Source organism: Pteronotus mesoamericanus, unplaced genomic scaffold, assembly GCF_021234165.1.
Source record: "Pteronotus mesoamericanus isolate MK-2021 breed Mesoamerican mustached bat unplaced genomic scaffold, CSHL_Meso_final contig_169, whole genome shotgun sequence".
In the NCBI taxonomy this organism is placed as follows: Eukaryota; Metazoa; Chordata; class Mammalia; order Chiroptera; family Mormoopidae; genus Pteronotus; species Pteronotus mesoamericanus.
Window position 1 is genome coordinate 27,133,303 of NW_026555068.1, and position 18,527 is coordinate 27,151,829.

Sequence of the window (18,527 nt, forward strand, 5' to 3'; positions counted from 1 at the left end):
ATGATGATGGAAGCATTCCCGGTTGTATATTAGTTGCTAGTGATTTATGTGATAAACTGCATCTCATTTCTATGACTGACTTTTATAAACACCGTTAGTTTTGCCTGTTATCTGTCACGTGGCCAGTAGAGGGGGCAAGTGAGCATTACCTGTGGATTTGATATTTGCATTCTCTTATAGGTAACTTATCTGACAGTTTTAAAATTTTTATTGTAGTTGAGCAAAACTTTTTGACGGATACATTAAAAAGGTCACTGAAATGTGCATCAGGACTTTGGAAAAAAGTAAAGCTTTTTTCTGTAATTATTCTACTAGTGTTAGGGCTCTTGAAAACCACTATTGAAATATTTTTCCCCCCCAGAGGCAAATAAATATACAAAAAAATGAGGCACCTTAATACTCTTATAGATGTCCTCTCTTCACAATTTAGACCCTTTCCTTGAAATAAACTATTTTGGGGAAGAACCATTTCTTCTTAATGGAGTGAGCACCAAAGAAACTGCATGAGATTGTGTTTAAGAAAAAAAGTGGAGTGTGTGCACATCTGATGCTCAGAAAACACTGCCATCTTCGGCGGACGGCCCCACGCAGGGCCGGGGGGGAACAGAAGCGGCGGGGAGCACTTTCATACTCTTGAAGGCAAACATTACTTCTTTTTATGCATAACTATTTATATTTCTAATAATACCCTTCAAAAACTATGTATAATTCTTCAAAAACACGTTTTATACATGTAATCCATAATCAAGCCTAATTTCCCATAGGAAGGTTTTTTTTTTTTTTCTAAGTATCAAGTCAGTCCGATGGGAACACCCAAAGGGGATCTTGTGCTTTATTTTCTTTTTTTAAATTCTCTGACATAAGTGATTTTATTTATGTTAACCTATAACCAAGAGAGATAATATATCTTAATGTAAATAGCACACATGACATTTTTATCTCTCTTATTTTAAAAGGTTTCTCAACAATTAAGATAAAGGTTTTATAAAGTTAGATTAAACACAGATTAATCTAGATGGCACTAAGCCACTTTCAAAAAGAAATTCATTCTAGGAGGAAAACTGAGTTTTTAGTAGAATGGTTAGGAAGAGACTAGACACACTTTGAACAAGCTATGGAATTTGGATTCTCTACAGTCTTGTTGAAACGAGTTTAGGAACATTTCAGGTAAGTTTGTAACTCATAAACAAACCCAGCTCTGAATCTCTGATGCTGTTAGTCAAAGGAAGGACTTTATTGATAGACCAGTCATCACTGACGTCTGCCCACAAAAAGAAAATGTTTAGCACTTTTTTTCCTCTGGGCAGAAAACAGGACACAGAATCACAGACAAAAATATTATCAGGCTAACCCACTCATCTATTGTTTTAGAATTTTATCCACTGGCTTTTTAAAGTTATGATTTGTATCTTGACCTTTTAGGCATTTTTTTAATGAGATGATAAACTATTCCATAAAAATATTAGAGAATAAAAATATTTAAAAATCAAACAGCATTTGAGATAATTTCTTTATAAAAGGACAGTTATATAAACCAAAATATTCCTAAAAATTCATGGAATTCATGATGAAATCTTAAAAAAAAATAATTACTTGGGTATTTCCCGTCTCTAGTAAATAAAAAGCTTTTCCTCCCAAAGTCTTTAAGGTTACATATTATATACAATGTGGCTTTAAAAAAACAAACGTTCTTTAGCAGATGCTATGCTGGTGTTTGGCAGCACAAAATGTAAGTTTCTGTAAAAAACGACCTGTCCTCTCCAGCCGTCTTTCAGGCCTGATTCCCCACTGAGCGCCCTGGTAAGTCAGGAGGAGCGCGTGCACCAGGCACCTTTCAACGGACGGGGCCGGAGCGAGCGCGGCAGCCCCCTGAGGGGCCGCAGCAGCAGGGGAGGGACCAGCCCACGGGGCTCTTCCCTCGGGGCTACCCAGACACACCGCTGTGCCTCCCTGCCAGGCCGGAGCCACACGGCTGCAAGGAGGGAGGGAGGGAGATGGTTGTCTCAGAGAAGCCCGTGCTGTCCGGGCTCTGTCCCGACGCCTGCACTTACCCTGTCGGCTCCAAACACGCCTGGCAATGCAGGGGAAATGGCTGTTTTCCAGGAAAGGAAACTGCCTGAAAACACATCTGGCAAAGGGCTTTTTCTCCCTCTTTGGCAGGCAGACCCTTATTCCAACAAAATGTACATTTCCTAACCTTCCACACGGTGGACCCTATGGAGCCCATGTCCCATTCTAAGGGGACATTGAGTTCGTTCTCTGAATACCTTGTAGGTCAAATGCTATGTATATTCTATCGCAACGGGGACAGGAAACTGCCAGCCTAAGCATCATACTTCATTTCAGAAGCTGTTTGAATTCTCAAAGGTTCAGCACACCCTTCTGGCTGCCCCTAGTGGGTGACAGTTAGAGGCAAAAGAAGGAGAAAAAGGCTGTTACAGCCAGGAAACTGAAAACGCAGCTCCGAGGCGCACACAAAGCTCCCCGGGTGCGCTGGGCACCCGGCTGGGGCTGCAGAGGCTTTCCCAGGCCAGAGGGTGACCCGCTGCCTCGTCGGCACCGCCCGGTGACCCCCGCGAGATCTGCGCCCACTCGGACGCCGCGGGGCCAGGAGATGGGAGCAGGTCAGGGCGGGCCCCCTGGTGACCCGGTGGCTCCAGCTCAGGGTGACCAAGGCCACAGAAAGTCTTGATCAGTAAAATGGACCCTGGGGATGTGTGACGGTGCCACGCAGAGGGGGCGGCCGACATGCGGGGCATCTCGTCCCCTCCAAGGAAGGCTGCGCAGGCCTTGAAGTCGGGGTAACACCGCTGCTTTAAAGCCACCAGCCCGCGTGCCAAAGACAGGCACAGGTGCGTGCTCTGCCCCCCCCACCCCCCACCCAAGCCGGGCCCCACACCTGTGGCCGGGCTGAGGTTTACCTCCCGGGGTTGCCTCTGTGTGTTCACACTGACACTTCTTTCTGTCTTCACGGTCACTTTAAGCGGCTTTTCCTTTGGTGCTTTTTCAAATCCCAGGGCTGGGAATTCTCTCTCAAGGCTGCCAGATGCACGAGCAGCTGATCTGCAGAGAGGCAACACCCGGTTTTTGTGAACGGCTCTGGGAGGTTTGGGGGCCTTCAGGCTGGCCCCACGCCCTCCGAAAGGCTGAAGCGGAGATCCGCCCTGATCGTCACAATAGAGTCACAAGGCAGAGGGCCTGCTTTCAGAAAGCTGGACTTTTTTTTTTTTTTTTTTTGGTGAGTTGTGCCTTCTTCTTCAGTTCTCATTCACTATTGCACACGATTTTGGGGGGGGGGAAAGTAGTAAAAGTAACCTTTTCTCTAACAAGTGTATGTCCGGGGAACCCGCTCATGGCCTTGCATGCACTCCGAATGTTACTTGTACGGAAGCGTGTGGACTGCTTTCACTGAGTCTGAGGCCTGGCTGGGAGGGAGGCGGACAAGGTGTTCCTGTGGCCCCTGCTTGCGCCAGTGCGCCACGTGCCCAGAGTCCCGCATGTGCCCAACTGTCGGCCAAGAGCCACACCTCGACGCCATGTCCCAGCCTCGCTTCTCAGGGTAGGTGTTTCAGCGCCAAGAATGCCTCCTCTGGCGATGCAGCACATTCCCGAAACTGGGGTCACCCTGGCCACGTGGGCCCCCCCGGGCACCAGGTCCGAGGCTGGCGGGCTGCGGGGACGTGACAAGGGCAGGCATGCTGTGCCGGGCGACACGGCCCACATCCGGAGCATGTGCTCGCAGATGAGATGGGAAAAGACTCCGGCCCAGCCCTGGCCAGGTGGCTCCGTTGGCTGTGGCATGATCTGTGTTCCAAAATGCGGTTTGATTTGCGGTCAGGAGTGTATGGGAAGCAGCCGATCAATATTTCTCTCTCTTTCCTCCCCATCTCTCTAAAAATTAATAAATATATCCTCAGGTGAAGATTTAAAAAATCTTTAAAGAAATAATTTTTAAAAATACAAAACTATGGCACAAAATGTGCAACGGTTGCCAGAGGCAACCTCCCCGAGCGTGCCCGAGTGCTTCCCGTGCGCCTCGCAGTTGGATGCGGGCTCCCCGACATCCACACCCGTCCAGCATGCTTACTAGGATGTCAACGGCTCAGAAAGCAATACCCCTTCTCCCTGGACCAGGTGATCCGTCCCCTCATCTGTCCCACCAGGCACGGGACAGTAAGGTGCATGACCCACTGGACAATGGTCGAAGCCATTGGGCCACCTCAGAAACTCCGGCCGTCCGGGCTCTGTGCTGATTTAAGAGTGGTGTCTTCTGGTTGCTGACTCTGAGACGCCGTTCAGACGGGCAGAAGTCCGAGAGCCACATGGACCGCCCAGGAGGACCGGCTTCCAGTGACGGAGGTTGAGCCCATTCCTGATCCAGGTAAGAGAAGGTCTCCATCTCCACGGGCGCATGGGCATCCCCGAGGGTTGGGGGGCCTCAGCCAGGGACACAGCCTTTGGCTCCCCAGGGTGAGCTGTGGCCGAGGGGCCTTTGTCCAAGGTCCTGGAGATGCAGACCGCCTTGCTCGGGGAGGCTGAAGGCCTGGTCTTTTTGATGCCCTCAGCAGATGGTGAACAAAGGCTCTGCAGCGCAGCCAGTGGCACGCGCTCCGGGGACAGAGACCTCCCAGTACAAGGCGAGTCTGGGCCGGGGCCCGGGGTGACAGCTGGCCCCTGGCACAACCCCAGCCCCCGGCTCCCACCCCAACCTGCCCTCTCCCTCCTCCTAGGGGTCCTCTTGGTGCCCCGCGGGGCCGCAGGGTGCTTGCAGGTCCGCCTGCCTTCCCCGGTGGCCATGAGTGGGTGGGCAGCCTGACCCTGCCTGAGTGGGAGGTCCTTCTCCACTGGGGCCGCTGACCCAGCACGTCCTGCTGGCCTTGCACTTCAGACCCAGAGCCAAATGGCACTTTCTCCTTGGCCAATGCTCCTGCCCGTCACAAGTCACTCCCCCTGGGCAGGCCCTGCTTCTCAGTTCCCTAAGAAGCTGGGCTATGGTCGGAGGCATGGGAGAGGGCAGTTCCCACGGCCAGGCCCGCAGACCAGCCGCGCCACCCCGCCCCGCCCCGCGCCGCCCCTGTGGGCCTCCCCGAGGCTCTACCTCTGGGGTGGCCAGGCGGCAGCCCACGGTCCGTTGTGAATGGCCAGTGAGCTGGGAATGACCTTCACATTTCTAAGTGGTTAAAGAAAATCCAGGAAAGGATACTTCATGATACATGGGAACCAGAAGAAATTCAAATTTCAGCGTCTGCATGGCTGGTACAAAGTAAGACGTCCACTATTCCACCCTTCGCAGAAACAGTGCGCTGGCCCCTGGCCGGCCCAGAGCCCCGCCCCGGCTCTCTGCTCACGGTTTCCGTTCAGGGGGCAGACAGGCACAGCACCCATGCTTGCGGCCTGCAGGAACAGGGCCCCCCGTCCCAGCCTGCGTGGCCCCCTGCAGAAAGCAACCGGTGCTGCTTCACTCAGACAAGGAACGACGAGGCCCGTCCGAGGACCGGTCGGATAGGGATGCGGCGCTGCACACCCGTGACAGCCGGGAGATCCGGGGAAAAATACCTCTGATTTCTGTGGATGAGAACGCCACCGACCTGAGCTGCCGCTGCGACCTACTCGCAGTTCAAGGAAAAGCGGCGTTTCAGTTCGAGCTTGGTGAGAAACAAGCACCTTTTCCCACCAAAGTTCATGGCCTTCAGGGGATGAACTCTGCCCCAGAAGTTACCTAGGAACCAGCCCATGAGCAGGAGGAATGTTCTTAAATAAAGGTCTAGTGAAATCTCTTGGAAACACTTCCCAGGAGAACTGAACTCACCATACAATTCCACATTCCCCCAAGAAGTGAATCATAATTATGTACTCCCATGTCGACGTAAGAAGTCCAGACCTGCACAGAACTTTTATGAGTTTGAGGCAAACTGATGACACTTGCTGGGAAGCAAAATCGCAATGGACTGAGAGACTGCTCTGGAGAGTGGCAGCTTTGCAGCTTTTTCTAAAAAGAAATATTTATTTATTTATTTTTAGAGAGGGGGGAAGGGAGGGTGAAAGAGAGGGAGAGAAACGTCAATGTGCGAGAGAAACAGTGATCGGCTGTCTCTTGCACCCCAGGCTCGTGCCCTGACCGGGAATGCAACCAGCAAGGTTTGGGGTCACGCACTGACGCCCAGCCAACCAAGCCACACCAGCCAGGGTTCGCAGCTTGTCTCAGCTGTCAGAGTCGACGGGGCGAGTGAAGGGGGCGCGCTACGCGAATCCCATGGGGGGCAGGCTGGGGAGGTGGGGGAAAGCAAAGCGGGGAAACCTCTGGGACTGGACACAAAGTAAAAAGGACAGGTACGCCTTTCACGCGGGTGGGGGTGGGAGGGTTAGTAAGTAACCGCGCCGAATCAGAGATGGCATTCCGGGATGAGGGAACAGCGAGATCTGCGGCCTCTCGCTCGGCGGGGCGGGGGGGCTGCCCAAGCAGTCTGGGGAGATCCCTCCGCTTTTGCAAAGGGACAGGGACCCTCTTAGACATGAGAGGACAGCCGCCTTTGGGCAGGACCACCACTGGGGCCCACTCTCAGTAGGAATTTGTGCAGACCCATCTTTGTGGCTGCTTCTGGTCTCAGAGTCTGTGAGGCCACCACGGAGGACCCTCGCCCCGCCCCTGAACGTGTCAGGTCCAGTGTGTGGCCCCTTAGTCAGGTGGCTGATCTCGCATGACACGGACGGACACCGGTGGCCGCCAGGTCCCAGCCACTGAGGGCGAGGAGCAGGCCCCGTGCCCTGAGGTGACGCCTGGGACCGCTTCCCTGCCCTGTGCCCCAGCTGGGCGGCAGCAGACTGTTCTCCCACAAGTGCTCCGTGTTACTTACTAAGGAGGCCACCCGGAGGGCTTGCGGGGCCACGGGACTGACACAGGGAAGTCCGGTCAGCTAGTGCGGCTCCTGATGTTCACACGTGAGGACTTCGGCACTTAATCAAAAAGGGGAGGTGATCTGTCTGAGTTCAGGGTCGAATGGGATGGATGTAGCTGATCCTGGAAAGTACATTACAAGGCGAGAGGATGCGGGCAAATCCTGGTCTACAAAAGGAGTTTGTGTGCTCCTCTCTCCACACCCTCTCAGCAAGCCCTGACTCCCCTGTCGACTGTAATTTAAGGGACCCTTCATCAGTCTATTTTAGGTTTATTTTGAATATGGAAGTGGGTATTCTGTTGAAAAGATTAGATGTCAGAGCTCGGAAGCCGACCTCCCTAACGTGATTTAATAAATCTCAACCGTCCTATCAAACGGTCTGAAAATGGAAACTCTGCCCTCAGCTGACAGTTCAGAAATCAAGGAACCCCCGAGCCTGCCTTCCCTCTTTGCAACAGCAGAATTTACGAGAGCAAGGCTTCTTCCTCTTTGTTTGTAATAACGAAAATAAACCAAAGTCCTGACATATTTGTAGCATTTCTATTCCTAAAGGAAAAAACAGGAACCTTCATTGTGCTTTCAAGTTATTGCTCAGCTCTGGGACCAGCTGCGCTCGGCCGGGGGCTCAGACGGCAGCGCAGGGCTCTCGAGGAAACACCCAGCTGGGGTGTGCCTCCCAAATGCCCAGGGGCTGGGAGCGCGCTTCCCAGAGGGCTTCTGCGGCGCAGCCCGGGCTGGGAGGCACGCACGGGGCTGGGGTTTTTCCTGTTGCCTGGCTGCTGACCCCCTACAGGAAGATATCGGACAAGCCAGGAGGGCGGAGCAGCTCGCTGCACATGTCTGGCTGCTCTTATCAACTTATCATATAAGGGAAGGAGGGTGATTGATTCGGATCCTGACACGGCAGAATCGGGGGGGCAGAGAAACAAAGAAGCATCAACTCTGATCGGGAGGCAAACGCAGCCGTCCCCAGTGAGCAGCCTGACAGCCTCCCTGCAGCAGCCTAACAGCTCACGGCAGGACAGACCCCGAGCCTGCCGCCGGGAAGTGGGGACAGGCTTCCATGCGCGGACCTTGACTGGGCGGCTGAGCCCTGCGTCTGCGAGCGGCGCGGCGGACCGGCTCCCATGCGCCCCGGAGCCTGCTGAGCGGCCGCCTCGCTGCCCCAGAGGGAAAGAATGTGGCGGGTTGTTTTTTTTGCCCTGGGCTGGGACCTGGCCCTGGCTGCCGCCTACAGCAGCTTTCGGAGGAGCATGGACGGCGTCGGGAGGAGGCAGTACCAGGTGCAGCACGGCGCCTGCAGCTACACGTTCCTGCTGCCCGAGGCAGACAACTGCCGCACGCCCGCCGGCCCCTACGTGTCCAATGCGGTGCAGAGGGACGCGCCGCTGGACTACGACGACTCGGTGCAGAGGCTGCAGGCGCTGGAAAGCATCATGGAGAACAACACCCAGTGGCTCATGAAGGTAGGGGGGCGCCCGAGGGGCGAGCACGGGGAAGGACGGCTCCTGCCCTCGCCCGGGTGGGGGCTGGCGCGTGGGGCAGGGGGAGGCGTGATGTGAAAATAGTGCCAGGGCGGCGGACAGAGAGCGAGCCCCGCAGTGGGGAAGCTTCCGAACGACGCGGAGGGGCACGCAGGCAGCCGGCCCCCGGCTGCAGCCTGGAGGGGGGCCGGAGCGGCAGCCCCGAGCCAGGAAAAACGCGGCAATCCTGTTAATTACGGATACATAACGGCGGAGGAAAAGGCTTTACCAATTTCCTGAATTCATTTACTAAAATAGACCATGGCCCTTAGCAAAGGAGAGGAAATTAAATAAAGCAGCTCTTCTGTTCCTCAGAACCCCAGGGCTCCCCCTGCCCCCCGCCCAGGGCTGTCACTGGTGGAAGGGTTAGCTCTCCCAGGGTCGGGGGCTGCAGTGCCGCAGCCCCTGCAGGGCCCGCGCTGGCTTTGAAGGGGACGCGTGGGGGACGGGGCACGGGGCGGGCGGGCTGCGCCGATGCTGGGACGAGGCGGCCGGGCTCTCAGGTCGACCCAGGAGCTGTTCGGGCACAACCCCGACCTCCGGGCGTCTGACTTTGCGTGGACTACACGTATTCACAGGAGGGTCATCAGGGGTGAGAATGCTTTCCACCGCCTGCTTGCAGGCTGGAGGATGTGACTATTCAAAGCCACACAGGAACTTTAACAAGCTGCTTCGCCTCATTCACAACTTTGCCCCAGAAGAGTGTGATTACGATCAGTCTTTCATGCCACCGTGAACTTTCTGTTAGGACACCTCCTCTGAATCTCAGAACAGGTCTGGGCTCCTGATCTGCATTTCTCATTAACTCTGCTGTCTTCAGAGGGGAGAGGACTGCGTTCGCCACAGAGCCCGAGCCTGAATGAATGAGCGCTGTTGCGCCGCATTCACGGGGCAGGAGGGGTCGCTTCAGATCAAAGAACAGAAACCACAGAAACCTGCCTGAGAGGCCAACCTGGCCCATAAAACTCATTAGTGATACCTCTCTAAGCACTGTCCCTTTGGGTAATTTTCCAGTTGGTTCCTCTCTTTTCCTGAGAATGCCCCTGCCGTCTGCTCTGTTTAAACCTTCTCACACTCACAGGGGTGTGAGGAATAACGTTAAACTGGCTCACAGTATGCGCAATGCAGGTTCAAGTATTTGGGAGACAAACCTGCCTTCTCGATTCCTGCCCGTCCCTGTACCCCCCGCCAACTGTCCCGCCAGCCTGATCGCGCTCGGGCCAGGAGCATCCTCAGGACTCACAGTGCAGGGCCAGCGGCCACGGGCAGGGAGGGAGAACTACCCGCCCCTCTAGTCAACACTCTAATCTGCCGGCTGGTAAGTCATCTTCTGAGATAAACAGCCTGGAAACGTAACAGAATGTTTTGCCCAGTCCAAGGCTGCTAAACGGCATTTGTTAATGAGGCCCACATGAGGTCCACCTGAAACTCCAGAAGCCAGGCTCGAATTTCTTCCTTAGACAAACAGCCCATTCTCTGGGACCTTTGAGACTCTGTTTAAAGAAGGAAAAGGACAAGGAAATCTACATTATGTGACCCACATTTTTTTCCTTCCCAGGTTGAATGAGTAAATATTTGAACAGTGGCACAGTGGTATTTCTGAATTCCTTCATTAGCTACCTGGCTAACTATCACCAAGAATGACTTAATGTTTATCTTTGCTCCGGCCCAGCACCTGCTCCCCGGCCCAGCGGGGTGCCGTGCACCTGAGAAAGTCTGTTTGCATTCTCCCTCGGTTTACCAGCTTCTGGTTTGGGAAAAGCAGCAAAAGAGCAAACAGGATCCCATGCAGAGCGACTGCGTGTAGGCGCTCTGTTTTACCCTTCTGTGTTTTGTCACCTGCGATAATAGACACTGCTCGTCTCCTAAGGGAGGACACAGTATAGAATGGGGTGACAGATAAGCCAGCGATGAAAGGGCCCGCATGCTCTCACACCTGCTGACAGGTCACCACAGAAAGAAAAAGCACCCTCTGCGCGTTTCATTTCCCACACTTCCTTTCCTTTAGAGACGTTTATTTATGTATTTTCATTTCCATATTTCCTTTCTCTCCCTGACCAATACTGAAAATGGGGGCGGGGGGAGCAGTGAAGGGAGAGACCTTTAAGCTTTCAAGAAAACTCATCAGGAAGGAGACCCAGTCCCAGTCTCTGGTGAGTCTCAGGGCAGATGACAAGGTTTCATCTCCTGAGCGGTCGGTGCCGCCTCGGGACTTGGACTTAGAAAGCTGATTTGCACTTCAGCAGAGATGCCACTCTGCCACTGTCCCCTGCCGGGCAAGGGGAGTGCCGCCTCGTGAACCAGGGTGGGGGCATGGGTGAGCAGTGCGGGGCGGCTGGCGCGGCGGCCGAGTGGGCGGAGATGCCCTCAGAGCGGGTGCTCGCCAAGCGCCGCGGCGCCCCGCGGATCTGCTAGGGCGCTACGCCTCTGCCTCAGATGCTGAGCTTGCTTCATGGAGACCGGTGAGCAGCCTAATACAGTGGGTGCTGCCTTGCTAGGCAGCCACATGTTTTCCCCCCGACGCAGGAAACAGGGAACGGAAATAAACAACTCTTTCACGCTGATGAACACCTTCCATTTGTAAACAACTGCGAAGTCCATTGTGCTCAGACACAGGCTGTTTTGAAAAATACAGCGAATGCCTGTGAACTTGAGGCGGACACTTCCTCGGTCCCTTCACAGGGTTTTTTTTAGGACAGAAGCACAGGCTGGAAACTGCTAACCTGAATTCAGATCCTTTGCTTCCTTTAAACCTAAGATCTGAGGACTTTTAATGAGGTATGAGAGCTGTTCCTCGTCAGTCGCTCTGCGGGGACTAGGTGGTTTTGCTCCTGAAAACACAACTGCTGTCCACGGGAGGGGCTGGGGGCGAGGCTCGCCTGCACTGCAGCCCCCGCCCCCGCCCCCGCCCCCGCCCGGCCGCCTGTGAGCATGTGAGGGTGTGGGTGTGCGTGTGTGAGCGTGTGGATGTGTGTGAGTGCGCGCTCATCATGTGCGGCTGCAAAACACCCCCGTGCTTGGTTTCTTAGTGGAAAGAACCACCCCCCACCCCCACAGCTCAGGGCCCCGGCACCCGTGGGGAGCATCTGTCGCGTCCTGAATCACGAGATGTGGCTGTTCAGTGTCCGAAGCAAACTGGCTGTGTTCAGACAAGCCGATTAACCCCTCTATATTAGCAACATATGGCAAGGGATGGACATGCGATTAAAGTTTCACTATGGTAGGGCAAGTACAATGTATTTAACTTTAGAAAATGCAAGTATAATACAATGTTTACTATATTAAGCAAGACACGGAGCACAGTATATAAACTATACTAAGTGCTGACTCCGGGCGGCATAGGAGCATACACGCAGGGTGTGCTCTTGGTGGCCTAGCGGCCCGCTGATTACACGGGGGCGGGGCCGTACTGGTTTAACTCCGTAGGTGCCGCTACAAGGGCCAGGAAACAGGCCCGGGCACACAGCTTCCAGGATAGCTTACTCTCCGTTTAGAAACTAGATGTTCCTCCCTTGACTTGAATAAAGCAGACAGCAAGGTCCTTCTCCTGAACTGCCCTAGAAGTCTTCTGATTGGACCAGAGCCACACGAGCCACACCGTGTCCCTGATAGGGAGCAAGGAGGCGGCCCAGAAAGACCTGCCCTTTCCACACCTCGGCTCACAGCCTCAGCTCCACAACACAAGCGTGGCACTGTCGCGCCTGTCCGGCCGTCACCTGCGGGCTCGGGCCAGGTGGGCACCAGGGTGCGTTGCAGTGCCCAAGTCTTGCACGGTTACTGCAGAGAAAAGCAAACACAGAGCAGCACGCGTGTCCCTGCCTCGGCCCAAGCCAGGACTTCCCCAGGGGGCCGGCCGGACTGTGGACTGTTGCCGAGAAGTGCAGATGAATACAAATAGAGTGTTATTTCTTAGTTCCTCAGCGTCATTTGAGTAAAAACCTATCTGTCCGTCCCACCACCGTGGGGGGTTTTCCGTCACGACAGGTGTCATTAAGGCTCATTCCTTTGTCCCACAAATATTTACGGAAGGCCCGTGCGTGTCTGGGCAGGGGCTGGGCCTGAGCCGGCGAGGCAGAATGACTGAGGGTCTGGCCCCGGCAGGGGACGCCCTGCATTCTGGCACCACATTCTTGTTATAACACGCGTGACAGAAGGTGGCAAGCACTGCACAAAATGATGAATGAGCGAGGGGCAGAGAGCCAGGGGCGGGGGCGGGGGGTGAGCCAGCTGCTCTCCACGCTGAAGCCGCTTCTGCGAAAGGAAACCCAATTCAAACCGTCTCCGGATGCTCGTTCTTCCTGATTACAGAGTAACGCACGGCCACAGGGGAAGGCGGAGTGTGCTCGGGATGCACAGAAACACTACGCATGCGCCCACCTTTCTGAAATAACCACCCTCAGTTCTTCCTGCCTGTATGTGCCTCCTGGTGTGTGATTAGTTCTAAACGTGCTGCACACACTCTAATATCGTATACACCTATAGCTACCTGACAACTTATACATTTTAATTGAGAGTAAAAAGGGAAGTGGGTCTGAGAGGCTGAGGACCTTGGTGACATGCAGGCACTAACAGGAGCACCGCCCCCCGGACCCCGGGCTCAGCACGACCCCGGATCCCTGACCCTGCAGCAGCCTTGGCGCCGGACAGCTGCTGAGCTGACGGCCTGGGCACCAGGTACCAGGTGTGCACAGGTGAGAGGTGCCACCCATTTGAGAGGGTGGGGAGGGCACCAGAGCTACTGAGAACAAAAAGCAACGGGGAACGTCTTAGGCGTGAAATAATCACATAAATTCCACCTGGCAGTTCGGAGAAGTAAAGACCAATTACATGCTGACAAGAGAGGACGACAGACCACACCTCGGGTAACAGTCCTCTTCTGGATGCTGACTGAGGGCGGCCTCTGAATGTGACAGCCACTGGAAAGTCCCGGCCGGTGAAGTTCAGGCCCAGGAGAGGCACGTGTGACCTGCCTGCCCCCCGTATGACATTAAAAAGGAGAGGGCACCCCCACCTAGCGTTTTACACGCAGGAATAGCCCGCAAAACCCTGGCCATCTGCATGATGTTATTGTGCAAAATGAGAAAACAATACAAAGCCCAAGGATGTGAGGCAACCGCATACAAAAATTTCACAGGTAATACTTGAGAATACAAGCTTCCACGTTTACTGGGGTTATGAGGATGGTGCCTGCGTCTGTGTGGTTTGAGAGCGAAGGAATGGACGCACCATGAGCTGAACTGTGAGTCCGGGGTGCTGGCCATCTGCGTCTAAGTTAACATTTTAATGAGATATTCCCCCATGAAATCGCCTTCCTTTCTCACCCTAATCTCGGCCTGCACCAGCTAAGGATGTGGAATCCCTTAGAAATCTCCAGAGAAGGGAGCCTAACTCTTTGACCATCACCCTCCCTTCCGCCCGCTCAGCCTGGCCTGTGCCTCTGCAGCCCCAGGTGAACCTAATTAACGCCCCAGCAGGGCCAGCCGGGATGGGGGGGCAGTAACTACCTCACTCCAGAGTCGGCTCTGCCCGCCCCTCGAACACACTTTCACGTGTCTATAAATTGCTTTTGGAATCTTTACCCAAACAACACTACAAAGTACTCGCATCCAGTAGTTAATATTTAAAGAAATAACAAAGTACGTATGTTAAGAATATACATACTTTTATATATACAAAGTATATAACCTGCCATTTGAATATAATTTTACGTTTGTTTTTTTGTTTGTGGACAATGGTGATTTTTAAGGAGATACTAGGATACAGAGGTCTTGGGGAGCAGTTTACCACTTCCCAAAGCGTTCCTCTTTGATCTAGACCACACTAGTTAACATTTGCTCACCTGGTGCTCAGCTCAGGGACAGCCCGCCCCTCCCCCTCCCCAACCCCCTCTCCCCGCCCAGCATTCCAGGGTGGGCCTCCAGGAGAGGCCAGGGGTGAGGATTAGGCCTGACCTGGGGTGAGCCTGGTGTCACCAGCTGACGTTTACCATGGGGTTGAACAGGGCCCGCACTGGGGGGCCCCTGAGCTGGTCTCAAAAAGCACCTCTTGGTTGTCAGGTTCGACAGGAACTGCGTGCCGGGTGGGCCCCCCGAGGTGGCCGCTGTCTCCAGCTGCGCTTGGGACAGAAGGGCCCAGGGTCTGCGTGCGAGGGTGAGGCCGGAGGGCCCTGGGGCCTGGGGCCTGGCGCCGGCCTCTGTGGAGGAGGGAGGAGGAGCTGGAAAAGACGAGGGCCCTTTCATGGGGCTCCTCTGGCCTCAGCCAGCCCCAGGGACTTAGCCAGAGGCAAATGAGGGGACACTGTGGTCACCTCCTCCTGAGTTGGGGACGCAGGCACTTCTATAACAAAAGCAGAGCGAGTGTGGACACAACCGGCCAGAGTCAAAGACATGGACAGGTACGCAAGGCCACACTGTTGTCATTCGCGTGCCTCTCGGGCTCCTCTACCAGCTCTGGGGCCTGTGCGATAATGAACTGCAGAGCCAGAGGGCGCGGGCTGGATCAGCGCGAGCCGCCGAGGCTGCAGAACGGAGGCGTGCTGTTGTGGTTTCACTAGCTCCTCGTTCTGTGCAGTAAATGACTTTTTAAAGAGCAGTTTCGGGTTCTCAGCAAAGCTGTGTGGGCGGCAGAGAGATTTCCCACACAGCCCTCCCCCCAAGCCTCCCCCACTGTCAGCATCCCCTCCCGGCGGGACATGCGGACCATCCGTGAACCTGCACCAACATGTCTACGCCCGCAGCCCACACTTCACTTTGGGGTTCCCTCCGGCTCTCGCACCTTCTGTGGGTTTGGACAAAGGTGTGATGACACACATCCACTGTTACTGTCTAGCACGGAGCAGACTCCCTGCCCGAAAGCCCTCTGGGGCCTACTCATCCCCGCCCCCCACCCTGCCGCAACCTCTGGCCGGCCCCTGCCCCGCAGCCGTCTTTTCTAGAATGTCAGTGAGTTGGAATTATATGGTATACGCAGCCTTTGCAGACGCCTCCTCTCATGGAAAACACTTTTTTTTTTTTTAGCACGATGAGCCTCAGGTTTGTCTAGCGACCTTGCCTCATTTCACTGCCGTAACTGGCTGAGCCCACCGCTGCTGCCTTGCGGTGGCGGCCTCGGGCATGACTGGTCTGTGCTCCAGGTGACCTGAGGGGGGCCAGGTGTCACACTGGGGCTGGGAGTCCAATGACAACACCAGAAACACACGTATCCAGACCTTCTCTGCATCGCGTGCTGAGAGTAGTTCCACTCACTCTGATCAACTTGAACGACCTGGTTTTAGGCCTCTAAGGTGGATACGTCAAAGCACATCTTTATTCTGAGACAAGGAACCCCCTTTCTGCACAGAGGAGGACAACGCTAAGTGTGCCCATCGCGTGCCTGCACTTACAGCGCATGCTGAGGGCCCCTCTGTAGAACACCCAGCTCCGCAGCTGCCCACGGCGCCTCGCGCACCTCCCCATCCCCAACCCATGAGCCCACAGGCACGGCCGGGCCTGGTAGCCTCGTCTGTGTCATGTCTGCTTTCAGTAGGCTGTGAGCAAAGCCGCTCCGCTGTCCGTTCCATTCGGGCAGTAGAAGGAGGCAGGAACTACGTGAAGGTTCATGGACACCCCCAAGCTGCCTTCTGAGCAGGATCTTGGGGTTAACCAGCCAATCTGCATGTCTCGGGAGAAAGACTCAAAAGTCCTTCGGGGCTCCTGACAGCATCTTCTCTGCCCTTAACTCTGCGGACTCACAGACATGTTCCCCTTGGTTCTATGCTAGACAATCACAGGGACTGGTCTGATGCTGACTGAAGCATTCCTCTGAGCGTTAACAACTGCTACTGAGTCTCTGGAACTCTGAGAAGCTATTACATACAGATGTAGCTTAAAACTTCTCTAAGCAAAATTTAATGGGAAATTCTGGTGCAAAAATGCTGCTAGAGAGAAGGTATTTTGCTGAATCACAGAAAATAACCAAATCCCAACCACAAGTTAATCATCCACGCTTAACATTTAGCGTAAGTAGATGAAATTCCTAATTATTTTTAGCTACTAGGGAATGTTCTTAAATTTCCTTTAAGAAAATCTTACCCAGTTTTAACTTAATAAAGTGTTAATAAGAGGAACTCCTGACCAGAACTGGTTTTAACTCAACTGTAGCAGTAAAGTGCCCTTAAACGCAGTAATGGTTGGGTAATTAGATTCTAAGTTAAAGAATCAAGGTTTATCAGCACACTACCTCCTCACGTGACAATTGGTCATTTTGCGACGTGTAATTAATTGTCCAGATTTTCACATATGGCTCCCTTCCGGGTTGCAACCTGCACAGCGAAACCACCATGGGTGCTTTTCCCTCTGATGGGACAGCGTGCGATGTGTCGCGTTTACTGGCTGTGAGGAGGCGAGCTGGCGGCAGGGCCTGCAGGTGTGGCAGCCGCAAGCCCAGTGCTCACTGGGAGTACACCGCTTCGTCCCTCCGCCCTTCTTACCCCAAGTGCTGCCCCCATTCATGCCAACGGTCCCTGGAGGAGAAAGAGGAGCAGGAAAATCCCTGACGAATGAACAACTCTCCCGCTCGTCTGGGACCCTCATCAGTGACTCTGAGTGCTGAGTCAGCGTCGCAGGCCCCGCCCCCTCTGTCACCTCTTTAAAACTGCAGGGTCTGCAGCTCAGGGCAGGAGTGCCAGCGTCATTCACTTGTTTGTTTAGAAAGTCTACAGCGTTCTTGCAAAAGGACACTGTTCAGAAGACAGCAGATGCTAGAGGTCAAAACCGAGGACATTTTCCCGTTGGCGCCCTGTGGTTGCTACGGTAAGATGACAGTGGTGACGAGCTGCCTCGCACCATGACGGCGGCTGGCACCGCAGGGCGCACACCGGGGCCGACACTGTCTCGTTCAATTTCACGACGGCCTGCTTCAGGTGCACCCTCCCCCCACTTAGAGAAGAAACTCGGGCTCAGCTGGGATCAGACCAACAGAGTTGGCCAGACTATGACTGATTCCTTTACTCCAGAGCTCTGTACAGTGACAGCTATTCCAGAGATTCAATAAAAAGCCACCCACTTCCTGTGCGCATCAGGAGAGCTGACGGGCTTCGCCGCATTTCCCGGACACTTGCCCTCCCGACACCTCGCGCAGCAGCCACGCGCTGAGCCAGCCTGGCCTCCGGAGCGAGGGCCGACGTGGCAAGCGAGGGGAGAGAGTGAAGCACCCTCTGGGCGGGTGTTGCTGCTTCTGGGTTCGCCTGGGGAACAAGCTGGAGAGCTGAGAGGCGACGGGACTGGCTGGGTTCCGGGGTTGCGGGGCGGGGGTTTCAACCCGGAAGCGCGGGCCTCACGGCCCTGCCAGGTTGGCGGCGCTCCGCCTGCTCCCCGGCTCTGCCCTTTCACTCTGGGACCGGAGCCCGGACAGACAACGCAGAACCCAGTGGCTTAGCCCTACACATGGCTGCGACCTGTGTCAGCGCCAACGGCGGCCGCCGTCCTGTGTCCCCAGACCTGGGCCTCACCAGCGGCCGATGGCAGCCCGTGAGGTCCGGAGACCAAGGCCTAGCCTTGGCTGTGTCTTCAAGGCTGGGGAGGGATCCCCACGTGAGCAAGTGGGACGCAGCCCTGCTGACCGGCAACCCCACTCCCCGCCAGCCTCGCCTCTTTGGCTGTCCAGACACCCGCCCGCCTGGCTCCGAGCCGCGCCATCTGTCCTACAGAGTCCAGCACTTACTTTTCTTCAGGGTGTAACTTAGAATAAAACGAGCACACCTTGAGCGTCTACCTCGATGACTTTTCAGGGATTTGTGCAATGGCCGCCCACTCCCTCCTGCCCCCTCTCGCCCCCTCCCACCGTGGTTCAGCTCTGCTTAGCCCTGGGTCACGACAGGCTTGTTCTGCTCAAGCCACTGGAACCCGGCAGGTCTTCGTTTCCTGTGTCTCACACTTGCGGTGACGCGCCCCTGCTGGCATGTGCTGAGACCTGCCCTTCCCACTGCGGGTGGCGTTCACCGCGGGAGCGTGCTGCACTCCGTGGGCCCGCTGCCCCCCCGCCGGTGGGCACTTGCGTCCCTGTGTGGATGACCACGCTTTCTCACTGGACAGGCCTGTGCACGGTGCTCACTGTGCTGCTGCCTTTGGAA

General features: G+C 54.9%; 2 protein-coding genes across 2 annotated transcripts in view; one reads left to right on the top strand and one right to left on the bottom strand.

Moving 5' to 3' along the window:
- Positions 1-3,000: 3,000 nt before the first annotated feature.
- Positions 3,001-18,527, bottom strand: part of MCPH1 (microcephalin 1) — a 108,787-nt gene continuing 93,260 nt past the window's right edge. Inside the window, exon 13 of the mRNA XM_054566206.1 lies at positions 3,001-3,063. Coding sequence (XP_054422181.1) covers positions 3,034-3,063 — 30 coding nt within the window. The 3' untranslated portion in view covers positions 3,001-3,033. The remainder of the gene's footprint in view (positions 3,064-18,527) is intronic.
- Positions 8,075-18,527, top strand: part of ANGPT2 (angiopoietin 2) — a 45,264-nt gene continuing 34,811 nt past the window's right edge. Inside the window, exon 1 of the mRNA XM_054566207.1 lies at positions 8,075-8,362. Within this exon, the coding sequence (XP_054422182.1) occupies positions 8,075-8,362 (288 nt within the window). The remainder of the gene's footprint in view (positions 8,363-18,527) is intronic.